Source organism: Panonychus citri, unplaced genomic scaffold (assembly GCF_014898815.1).
Source record: "Panonychus citri isolate SS breed McGregor unplaced genomic scaffold, ASM1489881v1 Contig00138, whole genome shotgun sequence".
NCBI lineage: Eukaryota > Metazoa > Arthropoda > Arachnida > Trombidiformes > Tetranychidae > Panonychus > Panonychus citri.
Genome location: NW_026515543.1, coordinates 1,085,374 through 1,102,611, shown reverse-complemented (window position 1 = coordinate 1,102,611; position 17,238 = coordinate 1,085,374). Strand labels below are relative to the sequence as shown.

The window sequence follows — 17,238 nt, the reverse complement described above, 5'->3', positions numbered from 1 at the left end:
TCATTAATATAACTTTATATATCTTCCATCATCTTCATCATTACATCAACAGCAAATTAGGAGAAAGAGAGAGAGAGAGAGAGAAATATATTCTACACAATATCAATTCTACATCTTTCTCATCATGTCTTTCTCAGCATTCTCACTCTTTCTTCCCATGATTCAGAAATTTACTCTTTCCCTTTTTTTCTCATTCTCTTTCTATCTTTATATTCTCATCAACTGAAACATTTCCCTTGGATGATATCAACTCTCCCTCTCTCTCTCTATTTCTCAAGCATCATCATCCTTTTTCAACCTAATTGCCAACATCTTTTCACAATCAATTGCATATAAAAAGTGATCTTCTCATCCATAAGACCCTGTATCTTTCATACATCTAATTTAACCTGACATTTAATGTTACCACTCACGCGCTTAAAATACAAACATACACACAACAGCAATATGCTTGAAGCACATGAGAGTAATCAACCAACAGAAATCAATTGTTACTCTTCAAATACACTGGCAACAGTTCAATATGCATACAATTACAATTATATTATTATTCCTCTTACAATAATAATAATCAACATAATGATGATAATAATTATCTTCATCATTATCATCAGCAGTTGCATCTTAATCTCTGAAAATATGCAATTTTCCCATTTCAACTATTTAATTCCCAAGCATGTATATCCAATCAGTCCCTTATAAAGAGTAGTTGCCATATAAAAGGGCAACGAAATGTACTTTCAATTGCAATTACAAACTTTTTAGTATCAACCAATTAATTTGAATTTGTATTCACCATAAGTATCAGTCAAAGAATCACATTTTCAATATTACTGAATAAAATAACAGGGATTTTTCCCGCTTCTCGTTAAGATGGGAAGTATTTTCAATAATGATTTGTAACATATCGTATTAATTTGGGCTGAGCTAAACTGAAATTTCAGTTTGACTGAACTGATGTGTATAAAAGTTCATGTTGTTCCAGAGACTCTCTTGTTGCTATTGTTGTTACATGTGAACTTTTCATTTGAATGTAAATAATGATGAAGTTTTTATCCCTGCCAACATGGTGATGAACTACATGGTAATACTCATAATCAACATGAGCATGAAAGTGCTGTGATAAAAATGATCATCTATCAACATGATTACATGATAATTATCACAAATATTATTAATATTACATGGGTATTACCTTTTGCAAGTTATTAATAATACAAGTCAAGATAATCAGTATATTAGTCACACAGATTATTTTGACATCATGTAATATCATAGGGATGTATTTGGTGACCTTTTTTTTAACTAGTTGGATTTAACCTAGATAATGGTTATAATCGATGGTCATCACTCCTCTTTGTACTGGTCAAGAGTATTAATCAAGTAATCAAGGAACAAAAAATGGATCAGATTCAATTTGATAGTAACAAAAATCTCATTAACAGTTTTATCAATAATCATTATTTATTGTGAGTGATTAACATTTGATGATGATGATGATGATGGTCAATATCATTCGGATGAATTGAAAAAATAATCTCATTAAAATGAATACAAAGCTGACCAGTCTTCTGATTGGATAATTGATTCATTCATACGAAAGAGAGAGAGAGAGAGAGAGAGAGAGAGAGAGAGAGAGAGAGAGAGAGACATTGTGATGACCATACTGATTACAATCAATTGATTTCAAGGGTAATTGTTTGTAACTTGTTTTCTAATCTACAATTGATGTCAATTTAATTTCCTCTTTGTATTGTTACCAGAAAGTTACTTCAAATCAATGATACAAGTGATTTAATTGGTATTAACAATCAACTCGAAAATTTGGATCGTGATAATCATCATATTGATCATGACATTTGATCAATTACAATTAGCAGGATAAATACAAAGTGTAAAAGTTTAATTTCAATTGCAATCACAAGTCTGTCAATTGTTAAAGTAAATAATATATTCAGATTGGAAAATTTAAATTCAACCAATCAGATTGATTATTTTTCTCCATCATCATCACCATACTGAGTTTCACTAAAACTCTATTGAATTTAAGGTGAAGCTACAGAATTGGATTTCTATTTTGAAAAGTTCATTCAACATAAAGGTATTGATATAATAATGATACGAGATTGAATTACAATTTAGGATAAAAATCATTAGCTGATTGAGAACACGAATATTGTATGATAATGAACATCCAGAACCTTTCACTTTGATATGAATCGGCTAAAAGTATTAAGTATCCACTGGCCATTGGTCAATCATAATATGATATCATTTCCATGATGATGATGGTGGATAAAGTTGCATTAAACAGCATATTCCATTTACATTTAACAAACTGTAATCCATTGGAAAACTATTATTTCAACTTTTAGATATCTCTTTTTAACTTGGAATCCTCCCTGATGCTATGAGTCTGAATTTGGAATCTATTATTATCTCTAACTTGAATTACACTTTTGGAGCTTTTTCTCCCTCCCAGTCTTTTTTTCAAGGTTATCCAAGCTTGAACAACTTTTTTGCTTCTTCTCTTCGTTCTCAAAAAATCTTACAATCTTATGGACTTGAAGGTTTAAAATTTAATATCATGTTACCTTGGGGAGTTGATTGGACAGGGAAAAGGTTGGTCGTTTTTTTCCTGTAGGGTGGAAGTGGGAAAATGATCCTTTAGTTAAGCTCCATCAAAAGGACTTGGACAATGGAAAGGAAAATGATTCAAAGTTTCATCTCAAAGAGAAGACGAGAAAAAAATCACAATTTGAAGCTTTGATGGACAAATACAAACATTGGCTACTTTCGGTCAGTATTTTGGACCAAAATTACTATAATGATGATATGATTTCATGATGATAATCATTTCAAGTTGAAGATAAAATTCATTGTTTAGAAAAAAAACTATTCAACGACAATCAAGTGAGAGACAAAAGAGATGAGAATTGTAATCTAGAGAAAGAGAGAGAGAGAGAGAGAGAGAGAGAGAGAGAGAGAGAGAGAGTTATACAGAAAAAATCATCATCATTATCATGAATGTGTCATCATGGATAAAGATTAAAAGTAAACTACTAAGAAGATGAAAAATGAACGCACCAGTGAATTTAACTAAAGTATCATGAACTTTTCTTTCTTTTTCTCTGTTCATTTTCTACCATGAAGTTGTTATGTCTTTTAGTATAAAAAATGTTTCGAAATTATTAGGGAAGAAAATAATTTGTTAGAGAATTGGAAGAGGCGGAAGAAAAGATGAGAGATAAATTTTCCAGACCAGAACTAGAGAAAGATTCAACTACTAGCCAGAACTTTTTTTCCTCTCATCATCATCATCATCATCATACATGTATGATTTAGTTTCAACTCCATTGTTCAAGTTCAAACTCCTTGAAACTCTGAGATTCAAGAATGAGGCAAAAAAAAGAGTTCAAACTCATTGGTTTCCAAAAAATTGAGGATGAAAAATTTTCCAATTTAACTGATATTTTCTAGTGAAAATTTACAGACAATTAGGTGTTCGTTTCATAAAGGTGAAGAGACTTAATCATCGCAATTAGCATCAATTATCTCGTTAATTGTAGCATGATGATGTACAGAAAATGTTCAAAACTGACACAGAAACACATACATGTAGACATGCATACAAATAACTTAACATTCTGAAAAATGTTTACTCATTAGTTAATTAAATCCATCGGTTGCATGTGTAGCAAATTCAATCCCAAAAGTAATTCATCCTCATCTTTTATCAGAGGAGAAAAAAACTTTTTTCCCTTTTACTAATCTAACTCACTTCTTGATTAACCATGATTAATTTACTTAATCAAGCTCACACAGAGTAATTTGGGTGAATTTACACCAACAGCAATCAGGTAACCAAAATTTAACCAGAAAATTATTCATCTTCATGGATTTAAATTGCCAACAAGAAAAGCACTTACTTTGGATTTTCGTATATACCAAATTGATAAACATTAGTATCTATTAGCAGTTGATTGTTAATTCAAACTCAAGTATTGATGGTAACAGTTTTGTAATTGTATTATTAAGTTGATTGTTGTAATTTGTTTCTTTAATTGTTGTTTACTTACCTGGAGTGTTTGATGAACGTGATTTATTATTTTCTCTTGTGATTATTGCTGAGGTTGGGTTGATGGTTGTGGAGGTGAAAAAGTTGACTGGTAAAAATCTGTACGTCAGGTAGATATTCAATGGTAGATATTGGCTGAAAAAAGCTCTTCCCTCTTGTAATGAAATGGTCAGAGTTAAATTGTTTCCTTGGCTGTAAAAAGTTGCTCGTCGACTCTGTTGTTAATGATGATGACCAAATAATGACCAAAAAGTGATAATGTCCAACCGATGAAAGTGAAATTCAATGGCAAAGTGACGATCAGAGCAATGGTCAAAGTTTTCAATGAAAAAAAATATATAAACATTTTCAAATATTGAGTGAAAATGTTTTTTATTACATTTTGTGGCGTCCATTTTTGACACAGTTGTTGGGTTTGTTGGGGCGATGATGATGATGGTGACAGTAGTAGTAGTAGTGTCCAATTTTGTTGTAAAGTCCATTTAGTTTTTATTTATATTTATTTTTATTTTGGGTGAAAAACAGTGACCAAGAAAAAAATAAATGTCCAATGGTGAAAATTGTATTGATGGTGATGATGGTGATTCCCAGTGGTCAATATGAAAACGATAAATTATTATATCATGTTGAATGGTGAAGGAGGAGAAGATGGATGATAAAAGGAAGAGAAAGAAGATAAATTTTAGTATTAATAGTAGCAATAGCAGTGTGGTATTGTATCAAATGATTAGGAGTAACATCATCATCACCAACACAGAAGCAACAACAACAACAACAATAATAATAATAACTACATCTCAATCTAATATAATATCGTAGCTCTGTAAGGCAAGGATCTTGTAACAATTTTCATGGGATAAACTTAGAGTTCTGGGTAGGAAAAAAACTAAGGTAAAAGATAAATCTTCCAATGAGAATGGTTATCATCTTCATCATTAGAAAATGTGTATTCTCATATAAATGTTCATCATCTAGAAACATTTATCGAGCTTGCTGTTCATGTTCATCCTTTCATGTTATCATCTAATGTTGTATTATTTTCTGTAACAATCTCGAATTAAGATAATATAATATTTTTCTCTCACTTACTTATATTCTCTCTGTTCTAACTTTTCTCCTGTAATATTAGATTCTTTCTCACCATTATCTGTCCATCTCTCCATGAGTACTGAAAGTAAAAATGGATTGAGAGTGCTAATCAATCCTCTCTCCCTTCATCTCTCCTGTTCATCATTCTTGTCATTCACTTATTACTACAATCAAGATGATAATCTGATAGGAAATTTTTTTTCTTCTTTTTCTCTATTCCATTGATAATCTTCCTGTTTCCTGGCTCCATAGATAATTAACCATTCCATTCATAATCATCATTGTTGCCTGATTGTTGGAAAGATTAAAATGCTTATTAATTAATTGCTTTCAATTGTAGTTCCATTTAGCTTAATTATTTGATTGTTCGCCAACATTTTTCATACGTTTTTAATTGTCACAATTCTGTAATTGCAGTTATCTAATTGGCTATGATTAAGATTTAATTAGCTGTTTAAAAATTAATATTATCTTTTTTCTGTCAAGACAATTAATTATTCAAATAAAATGAAATAATAACTTTGCGTTGGTTATTATCAAATACTTACATATAACCAAGATAATGAATAAACGATTAACTTTAATCCTTTTTTTTTTATTTCAAGCTCTTATGTAAACCAGATTAATTATCAATTTTATTAGTAAATCCACAAATGATTAATTATCAGAATCATTAAAAGGTATTCAAATGGCAAAAGATAAAACAAGTGATAGAGAGTAAGAATTTAATTTTATGCTAATCACTAGAAACTGACCAGCATGAATATAATTTGATTGAGTTATCAGAATTCAACGTATGAGGAATTATTATTATGAGATATTGAGTATTATTAAGTTTGCTAATCACGAGTATAACTATTAATAATTACCAAAAGCTATCGAAAAATCTAACAGTCAATACATTAATAGATTCTTATTGTTTATTTAATGATAATAATTTTGCTTATTATCTCAATCACAATCGTAAACTATCAGAGCTTTTATAAAATATAATAATACGAAATAATTAGAGAATGAGGGTTAATATTTTCATTCTGTAATCAATCAAGTCTCTAATCTCTCTCTGCCTTTCTCTATCATTTATGTAATATTATGGATATTGTTACTTTTACTTTAGTTTATCATCATTATTAATGTTTGACAGACTTTCGATTCCAATGAATTCAACAGATTCATGGTGATGATAATGAACACATGATAACAGATGATGAGAATCATATTCTGATATCATAAGGATAACAAGATGTAATATCAAAGAAAAGAAGAAGAGAAAAGAAAAGCAAAAAAGCAAAGAGTTGTCATAATCTTCATTTATCACTAATATCACATGGAAATTAATCAAGAGCTTTAGATTATCATGATAATAAACATGATGATGACCAGTCGATGGGTAAAAAAAAAGAAAAGTGAACAAAAGAAAATTTCAAGCAAGTTCATGATGAAGATTCAATAACAAATGATAAGAAGATTTTAGATTATATTATTTATCATCAAACAACCTCAAGAATTTCAAGTTATCATATTTATTTCATGTTTCATTTATCTCTTGTCTTTTTCTTTGCTTAGTATTTATAAGTTATGGTCACTTGAAGATGAAGATGATGATGATGATAAAGATAAGAGTTGGATTGGTCACTTTTCTTTTACACAATCGAAGAGAAATTGTCATACAGCTTATGATGAATGTTACTTATATTCCTTAATGTTTAGAATCTGTGTCGATATCAATTCATATCTATGGAAGTTCTGAGATATTGAGTTTGTGTGTCTCTTCATTCAGTTGAAAATTGTCAAACTCTAAGCTCAAGTTCAAATTGAATAGAAACATAAATAAACAGAAAGTTCGTTGATAAAAAAGAGTGCTGGAGAAATACAATGCCTGTGGTATTTTCAGAGATGATATTTTCCTAGCATGAATGATAATGGGCATTATGGTTGCTGATACTAACACGATTAAACAACGGACCCTCTTAACCGATTACAGAATCAGAGATATTGGTGGTGTCTATGAGTCTACTATGGACCAGACCGAGGACATTTCCCGAAGGCAGGAGGCAATGCATCTGCGAACTTTTGAATTTTTGAACTAAATTCGTGAGGATAAGTAGTATGAAAACCTCCGCTTCTGAGCCAGAAGCGGAAACGGAAATGGGGTGGGGGCCAGAGAACGTTCTAGAAAGTTAAATGAACTGTCTGGGATGCCGTCAATAGTGTCCATGAAACCATCATTCGATGTTAGGACTAATGATCTGTGTAGGATGACGTGAGCAGTACCGTTGGAAAATGATGCAATAAAAATAGGTATGAAAAACACAGTTTTTGTAAGTTAATCATCAGTATGAAAATGTGGACAGATCAAGTTGTGTTACATTAAGGTGCAAGTGGCCTAAAAGTTAATCTAATAATTGATATTGTAAAAAATAAAAATTTGACAGTAAAGATAACCAAAAACCAGCTGGGTATGATGAAATCGATGTACCAAATTGGACTGTTGCAGTCTCTTTCGTTACATTCATCGTGGTCCGAACGTATCCTCTTGAATACACAAAGCTAACGTCTTACTACTACGCTATCATCCAGAATATAGTGCAAAAATTTTAAATTGAAGTTTTAATCTTAGCTTTCGGTCAAAAATGGGTGCGTGAGGGGTTTTTCTATTCATGAGGGTCACCTCATTTCAACAAAGTTCATGATTTTAACAATTCTGACAATCACAATAATTTAAATTAACCTATGTTATGTTTAAAAAAGCTCACCAGGACTGCTTTGAGGGTTATTGGTCATAGGCACATGGCTTGATGTATCCAGATTTTCGCTAAAAACCATACCTTGAATGTTTGAAAAATGGTTCAGCAGTATTTTTATTAAAAAATATTTTAATTAAATGATTACTAAGAATAAATAGATAAACGATTGGCAATTTGAAAAAAACATGATTCAATGATGAAAACAAAGTTGTGAAAAAAGATTACAACAGAAAAAACCACAATGAAACAAATATAGGAATGTAAACAAAACTATCATTAACGATGCATCCAAGAATAAATCCAGTATCAGGTTATTGCAAGAGCGCGTGATTCAATGAGCATTTTTTCGATTTTATGATCATTATCAGATTATTTCCCCCCTTTCAGCTTCAGGATAATTTATTTTACCCCCACTTCCGCTTCTGAGCCACTCAGAAGCGGTGGTTTTATATGTACTAGGATATTATCCCGCGGATAGACTTTACTTTTTACTCATTTTCAATTATTACAGGCCATCTATCTGGTTAGAACTTTATCGAAGCGATTTTACGGATGATTACATTAGTTAATTACTTCCATTTCGTTAATTGTTTTACATTATTTCATTGCTTCATTATGGCTTCAATTGCTACACAGACTCATGTCACGATAAATGAACTTCTCAGGTAAGTGTACATTAAGGTTAACTACGATATTCTAATTGTATCTTTCATTTCAGGGAATTGAATATGGCAGTTCCTCTCTTTGCAAAGATTGGCATTATTTTCAAAGTTATGGAATCTTATCCAACATTTGATGGTTCGATTTGACAGAATTTTGCTTAAGCAAAATATTATGCTACAAATGAAAAGACTCATTGATGCTAGTATCACCAAGATGATTAGTTTTCGCTCTGAATTGAATGAGTTATTTGATCGATTTGATCAAATAACTGCTCAATTTGATGAGCTCAAGGAGAAAAATCAAAATCTCGAAGATGAGAACAAAACGTTAAAAGCGTTTCTTAAAATTCAAGAAGGCCCAAGGCAAGAAGGAGGGTGAGAAAGAGGTTAAATTTATCGATTGGACTCTCAAAAGACTAAACTGTACCTTTGGAATTAAAAGGGAAGAGTTCCCAGCCTCTTCAAGATTCCTTTAATACTTAATCACTGTAGAAAAATTCATGGTAAAATTTCATAGTTAAAATCAATTAAAACAGTTCATTTTAACACAAGGTTTTAGATTTATCCTTTTTTCAAATCTCGCGCCTAAAAAATTCATCAAAAAAAATCACCTCTTAAACTTTGTCCCAGAGTGTTTGTTCCAGAGCGGAAAGTTTGTCTCAGAGCGGACGGTTTTCCCAGAACAGGTCTTTATTTAATTACTAATGTGAAATTTTCTGGCAATTGAATTTAAAAGAAACGGTTTTCTACTTTAAGCTATTTACACCATAATAACTTAAAGTTTTTGAGTATCTTCCATGAAATAAATTGGACTGAATTGAATTTCTGTGAGTTCATAAAAGATCCAATAGTTATGATGAAAGGGAAAAATAATTTTCTATTTCACGGGTATATGAAAGTTCAGAACTAATTTAGATAAACTGCTATAAGTATGATGAAAGAGGCTTTTACTAGAAGTATGTAATTTATCGCAATTTTCAGAATTCATGTTAAATTCATGCTTCGCCATGAGGTCAACAATAGATGATCAACATGCTGATCATTCAATCTTCCTATGAATGAGAAAGACAAAATAAACATGGAAATCACAGTCTTGTGTTAATGGTAATGTCAAAAATGAAAAGAAAAGAAAAGGTTCGAAAGTGTGAATAGTTCACAAAGAGCAAACAAGATCTTTGACAAAAAACTCAATGAAAAGTTTTCTTTGGAATAATTTTCAACTTGTATGAATATAAATCTTCATAAAATAATATCATCATTCTCATTTGATGAATTCAGGTGAACCTTGACCAAAAGCTGGACAGTGAATATTGTGTTCTTTTACAGCATTTTTCAGTGACTTTCGCCGAGTTCCCAACTAATTAGCCGAGTTCTCATTTGGTTTAGTCAATCCGATAGATGGCAGAGTTTTTCATGATGAGTTTTCATTGAGTTTCGTAAGTTCCCAATTCATTTGGTCAAGTTCCCGATGAGTTTAGTCAATTAGCTTTTCAATTAACAAGACAATTAAAGAATCACAACAAGTTTACTTTTCTATGAGTGTAGTTAGTGATATATTTTGAGAAAATGTCCAACACATCGGAAAGAGGACCTTACCAAAAAATTAGTTCAGAAATCAGATCAAAAATTATTCAGGCTCTTTCTAAAGGTGTACAAAAAGAAGAGATAATTAGATTATTTGGTGTAAAAAGAACCACAATTAACTCAATTCATCGTGTTTGCACCACTGAAGGAAGAACAGATAAAAAAATTAACAAAGGAAAACAACCAATTCTTAGTGATGATGATCGAAAAAAAATTCGAAGCTAGATCGACGAAAATATCAGTTTAACTCTGAAACAAATTCGGGAAAAAATTTTAGCTGAATTAGGAAAAAGTGTTAGTTTATCGACTATTGATCGTGCTATTCATGGATTTTTTTATTCTCTGAAAAGAGTATCACTAATACCTGAGAGAAGGAACGATGAGAGGACAATCCAACTTAGATACGATTACGGACATAAATTCGTATCGATGTTACCTTACAGAGAGAAAATATTCTTTGTTGATGAATTCGGAATTCAGGTAAACTCTCGAGCTAATTATGGACGTTCAGGTGTCGGTTTTCGAGCAAATAAAAAAGTAAAAACCGTGAGAGGAAAAAATTACAGTGTATGTGCTGCAATGAGTAGTGAATGTTTATTTTTTTTCGAGGTAAAAAATTCTCCTTATAATAGTGAACATTTTCACATATTCATTGGTCAATTATTCGAGCACTTTAGATTAGCTAACATTAAAATGCTTTCGTTGTTATGGATAATGTCAATTTCCATAAAACTGAAGAAGTTAAGGAATTATTCAGAAGCCATGATCATGAGCAAGTTTTTCTTCCTCCTTATTCTCCCATGTTAAACCCAATCGAAAATCTATTTTCTCAGTGGAAAAATGCTATTAAACGAGCTGAATGTCGAGATGAAGATGAACTTTATTTAAAATTGACCAATGCTCTTCAATAATTACCAAAGAAAATTGTACTAATTATTTCAAGAATATGGAAAAATATATTCAATCATGTTTGCGAAAAGAAATAATTGAAAACTAAACAATTAAATCGTAATTTGAATCCATTTCTTTAATTGTCTTGTTAATTGAAAAGCTAATTGACTAAACTCATCGGGAACTTGACCAAATGAATTGGGAACTTACGAAACTCAATGAAAACTCATCATGAAAAACTCTGCCATCTATCGGATTGACTAAACCAAATGAGAACTCGGCTAATTAGTTGGGAACTCGGCGAAAGTCACTGAGAAATGCTGTATGTCATTCTAAACAAGCAAAATGAAGATGAATTCTTATCCAGTCTCCGTCGATGGGCTTGGTAGCAATCAAAAGATGGAGCAATCAAACACCAAACTGACCAGAACCTGTTGGATACTAAAGTTATTTATATTCATCATTGAGACTTTGATGATAATCAAAACTGTCAGATTCAGCGAGAGAATCAGAAATCTTTTATATTTATATTAATGACGATATATAAATGGTGACATTGATTCTACTACGGTTTCCAGTTTTTCCAATGGTGTAAATTGAGGAAGAAGGGAAAATTTTCAATTCAAAAAGTTGAATTGATTAGCATAAAACAATTTGTTATTTCATTTAAAACTTTTATCGTTCCCTCCCCTAAATATATATGATATTTTTCCGCTTCAAAATTCTGGTTCATTTACACATTCACTGTTTATTCAGTGATTCGGTGAAAAGTTTAGGTTTCAGTTACAAGATCATGATGATGAAGGATGAAGGATGATGAAGGAAAAATAACATTTTCCTCTGTTTGCTTTTGCTAAAATCAATGTTGTTTTTAGGCGGTCGAACTTTTCTCCACTGAAACTCAACATTTAATCATGAAAGTCAAAGATATTCAATAAAATATATCTCAAGAATCAGTTTCATGATTCACGATTTTTGCATCATCTTTTATCCTTCCTTTTTGGATACTTTGTTTTTCCTAATACCTTAAGCCTAACAAAAGCTTTAAACTAGAGTGTAAACTTTTGCAAACAAATTCTAACGGTAACAGTATCATAGTTGCTAATATCAATTGGAGGTGAGAAGACAAAGGAGGATAGAAAGAGAGAGAGAAAGATGATGATGGAAAGAATAAAATAATGTTTGATCTTTCAAGATGATGGTTATCATCATGAAAATGTGAAGAAATCCTGAGTGAAAAAAAGTAATGGATGAAGATCGAACAACGATAAACCATCAATATTATTATTGGAACTTTTTTTTCTCCACTTCGAAAATACTCTTGACACTGCTAACTTTTTCTTAGCATTCTCTCTCTCTCTCTCTCTCTCTCTCTCTCTCTCTCTCTCTCTCTCTCTCTCTGGACTCTCCCTGGATGATGGTGATCATTTCTTAACAGTAACATCTTGAACCTTATCTATCATCACCTTCACTCAACTCTCATCTCATCTTCAGAACTTTTTTCTCCTTCTACAACTCACTCTCTTTCTCTCTTTCAATTCCGTGACAAATTAACCCCAACAATCACCATTAACCATTTTGATTGAACACAGAATCAATAATAACAGAATCTTGCAGAATACAACATTCCTATTATTTTATTACTCTTCCACCATCATCACCTCCTCCAATATCCAACCTTTATCATCATCATCATCACCAGAAATAACAACAATAACAAATAACCGGTCAACAGCAAGAAACAAAAAAAGTGTAAAAGTTTTACTTGTTTCCACAGACAGATAGTTAACTCTAGTTGATTAGTTACCATTTGATTAACATGTTTTAATTGATGTTACCATCTCACAAAATGATCATGATAACAATCAATAACAACAATCAACTCTATCGCCTCATAAGTAAATGTACCTTAGCCTTTGTTTAATCAACCAAGATTTCCTGAATTTCCTTAGTCTTCATGATAATGAACTTTTTTCTTTCCCCAAAGTCTCAACTCTTCAATAGCAATATACCAACTACTGTAAAAGTGTAATACATTTACTATCAGTATACTACTTTTCCTGTATAACTTTTTTTTCCTTCTTTTATTCCAATATAATATTATAACCTCTGAATATACTTGAGGCAACATGATAAGAATCCATTTCATGAACAATTAATGATCGACTAGAAACATTCAATCAATTCCTGTTAAAGTCAATTCTCAACGTTTAACATAATATAATGTATAATATAATAGCAACATGAGATAAGCATGAATAATCAAAGAAATGAAACTTGTTGATGATTTCGAGTTGATATTTATCAAGTAAATCAATTAGAAGCAAAATATTTTTTCTTAGAATCCAAATTTAATTCTTCAATATTAAAAGTTGTTCATTTCATGATATATAAATATTAGATTGAATTTTTTTTTTCGTTCTTAAGGCTTACAAATTGAATCATCAGAATTTGATTCAATTTTCATTCCTTGTGGCTTTTTATATTTATCACTAACCAACGATTTCCGCATACTTAGGGTATTGATAATTTTGTTCATTCAAAAGTCATTCACGATAATTCAATTGAAATAGAAAAGTGATTCTGGTGGTTTTGAAAGAGAACAAGCTTAGAATTTAAAAAGATGGTTCAAATTAAAACTAATCAGATGAGGATGACGATGAAGATGATAAAATTCAACTACTCTTTTCACCTTTATGTTGGAGGACTTTATTGGGAGTGGAAATATAAGTGAAATTAAAATTCCATCAGAGTAGAAACCATCAAGTGTCAACCGATTATTGAATTAATCAATCCAATCAACCTCATGAAATACTAACACTAGACAAAGACAATTCAACTCATGGTGTACACATACGCATAAATATATATAGAGAGAAATATATCATACCCTCGATGGGATTGAAATCAATTCATCATGAAATCTTCATCAAAACTCAACTACAATTGAGACTCATTGAAATCAAATAGAAAAGGGAAAAAAGGTTTACTCTAATAATGAAACAAAAAGAAGAGGGAGAAAAATATGATTACTTAAGGTCGTTAATTGTGATAGATTGAATTTCATTCAAAGTTATAATGAAAATTACATAATAATTATCCCTGATGATTAGTTAATGATATTCATGATGATGAAATAGCTCGATGAATAAAAGAGAAAGTTCTGTTCATCAAGAAGAAGAAAAAAATTTTTTTTCTCTTTTCCAACCAAGAATAACCTCTAATTGTTAAATAATAATGATAAATGAAAGTTAAATTGTTGGAATTACGTTGATGATGATAGAGCATCAATTACTAAATCATATATCAGATTATTATCAAATTATGATATCAATATATATACTAAGAGATAGGAAGTAATGAGAAGGAGGAATAGAAGGAGGTTGAATGGGGGATATGGAACTTTTTTCCTGCTCCCTCAGAACAACATGAGTTTCAACGATAAAACTGATTCAATAGATTTAGTAGCAAGAAAAATCAATGACTAGGGTATTAGACTGGGAGTGATACTTATTACATTAACACACCGAAGGGTGCAAATTACATTGCGCCGGTTGTAAGAGTGGGAAAGAGTTTCAACTCGAGGCAAGAACAAGACTAATTTATTAAATTGAATATCTTCTGGTAACAGATTTATTCAGAAACACCGAACCCACTTCCATCCTCATTTCCCTCTTCAATATTGATATTGTTCAGAGTCATTCATTTGCTATCATACCTATTGTATTCATTGGATAATAATAATAATTTTTTTTCCTCCTCAGTTCATCATGATAGTTGTTGGTGATAATAGTTCAATTTGAAAGAAAGAGTAAGAAAAAAACTAATAATAAAACTTCACAGATAAGAATTGGAATTCAATCTGTTGAAAAATCTGAACTTTTCTTCTTTGAAGTTTTTCATTAATCAATAAGTTTTACGATTGATGAACTTTATCCTCTTTTCTTTTCTAAATTATCATTAGTCAGTGAGGTAGGAAAACAATGAGTCGAAAATATTCATGTTAATATCAAGAGTATTTCTAAAAGTTGATGGGACTGATGAATAAACACCTTGGCTTCCATTTCATGGTAATTTTTTTCTTTTTATTTTCCATTTTAAATTCTAAAAATTCGTGTAATTCATTTTCATTGCTTCCAAATGGACAGTTAGTTGGAGAAAGAATTCAAGGTTCATGGCAGAAATTTCAGAAGAAAATGTAACCACCACCCATCATCTTCACCTCGCTATCATTTTCTCTCTCTCTCTCTCTCTCTCTCTTTCTGTATTTCTTCTTCCTGTTTATCATCCCTTTACATCTTCTTCCTACTCTTTTTCTCTATGATAACATTCATGGTATGAATTCAAAAGACTGAATCAATTGTTCATTTGTTTCGCTTTTTGTTTCCACACAATGAATTCTGTAATTTCCTTTTATCTTCATCCTTTCATGTTGAAAAGCAACAACAAACTAAATCCATAGTCCGTTTCAGTGGAAAAAAGCATTAAGGTCATAAAATAATTTCTGATTACTGAATTAGTTGATTATTGTCCAATAGTTGCAATAGATTAGTAATCAGATTGATACATAATAAATAAATTATTTATCTCTTAGTCTCTAAATCACCAATACGATATAAGATTGACAGTTTCTTTCAAATTGGATTAGCAAATGTTGATTAATCAATCTCAAGACATGATATACCTTCAACCCTTTTTTCGGTAAACGGACAAGGATTAACTGTAAATATTTTCTGTGGATAAAGTTTGACAACTGAGTGGATTGTAATAATCTCACACACAGTGATAACCTTATGGGTGGAAAATCTTTCGAAATGAACTGAATAAACTAATAAGCTGTTATGGTGAGAGAAATCAAATGGACATAAGAGACTATGGTGAAGATGAAGCAACAGATATTAGAAAAGAGAGAAAAAAATTGTTCTATTTTACTTTGAACTTCTTTTGTAATGAATGTTGAACATGACAATGAAAAGAATCGAAAGTAAATGATAGTAGTTGCATTTTTCTCTCTCCATTTTTGCAAGTTGGTGAGAATGAGACTCTGATACAATGATTGTCCATTTGGAAGAAATGTGAATGGATTATATAAAAATGAAACATTCCTCTTGGAGTTCTCTAAGTCTATCACTCGATAATTGATGATGATGCTGAAGGGAAAGTCTCACAACTTTATCATGATAATACTTTTGTTTCAATTTCAAGAATTCCGATGTGAATAGATAGCAAAGTGTTTGAGATATTTTGAGGGAGAAAAATTTTTCATTAATGAAAAAATGTGTTGAAAGTATTCGCTTGCAAATATTTTCACATTTGTCTCTTTCATTGACAAATTGTTACAGAACTGGGAAGTCAGAGTATTATTGATATCGATAGAAAATTTGGTGATGATGATGAGTAAGAACAGTAGTGGGAATTCAAGGAGAGGGTGGAAAAATCTCATGAAATGTTACCATTAGTTGTCCACAAAATTTGCCAACATTTGAGTTCTCTGCAACTGAAGGTATCGCTTGTGAGGAAAATGATGAAGAAGAAGAAGATGATGATGATGATGGTTGTGATGATGAAGCTTCAGAAAGTGGGGAAGATGAAGATGATGATACATTGGCAGGTTTCTTGATCTGTTTCTCATGAATTCTTACATAACCATATTCGCAGACTGGAAACTCCCTGTAAGTTGAAAAGAGAAGATTGAAAATAAACTGTGATTAGAGACTTTTTCTTTTACCTTTACAAAAGAATTGAAAAATTCTGTATTTATATAATTCTGAATGAAAATTCAGTCTCAATAATGGATAATAAAAGTATATATTTATTCAGATACATGAACTCAGTGGGAATGAATTTCCTATTATACTTCATGATTATGGTTATGTGATTTTATTTATATAATCATTTTCACCATGATGATGATGCTGATAATAATAATACTAACATTATCAATGATTTCAGAACTGATTCCCGTACCTGGAAATCATAAACTATTCATGGTGATAATGAACAGAGTGTTAGATACACCAGGATAAACCGATTACCATTGAAAACCGTTGAATTATTTTCTGATTACTCTTTGAAATTGAAATAAAAAAAACTTTAATGTTTACTAATAAAATAAAGTTCACTTTTAAATATGTAATATAAGTTGAAAATTGTCATCATATCATGAAAATCAATGAGTCACCAACTA

At 30.8% G+C, this 17,238-nt stretch overlaps 1 protein-coding gene across 1 annotated transcript in view; it reads right to left on the bottom strand.

The window, feature by feature from the left end:
- The window catches only part of LOC128393250 (uncharacterized), a 33,804-nt gene that overhangs the window by 10,494 nt on the left and 6,072 nt on the right, over positions 1 to 17,238 (bottom strand). Inside the window, exons 2-3 of the mRNA XM_053353388.1 lie at positions 16,505 to 16,721; positions 4,080 to 4,293 (exon numbers count right to left, since the gene is read on the bottom strand). Coding sequence (XP_053209363.1) covers positions 4,080 to 4,293; positions 16,505 to 16,721 — 431 coding nt within the window. The remainder of the gene's footprint in view (positions 1 to 4,079; positions 4,294 to 16,504; positions 16,722 to 17,238) is intronic.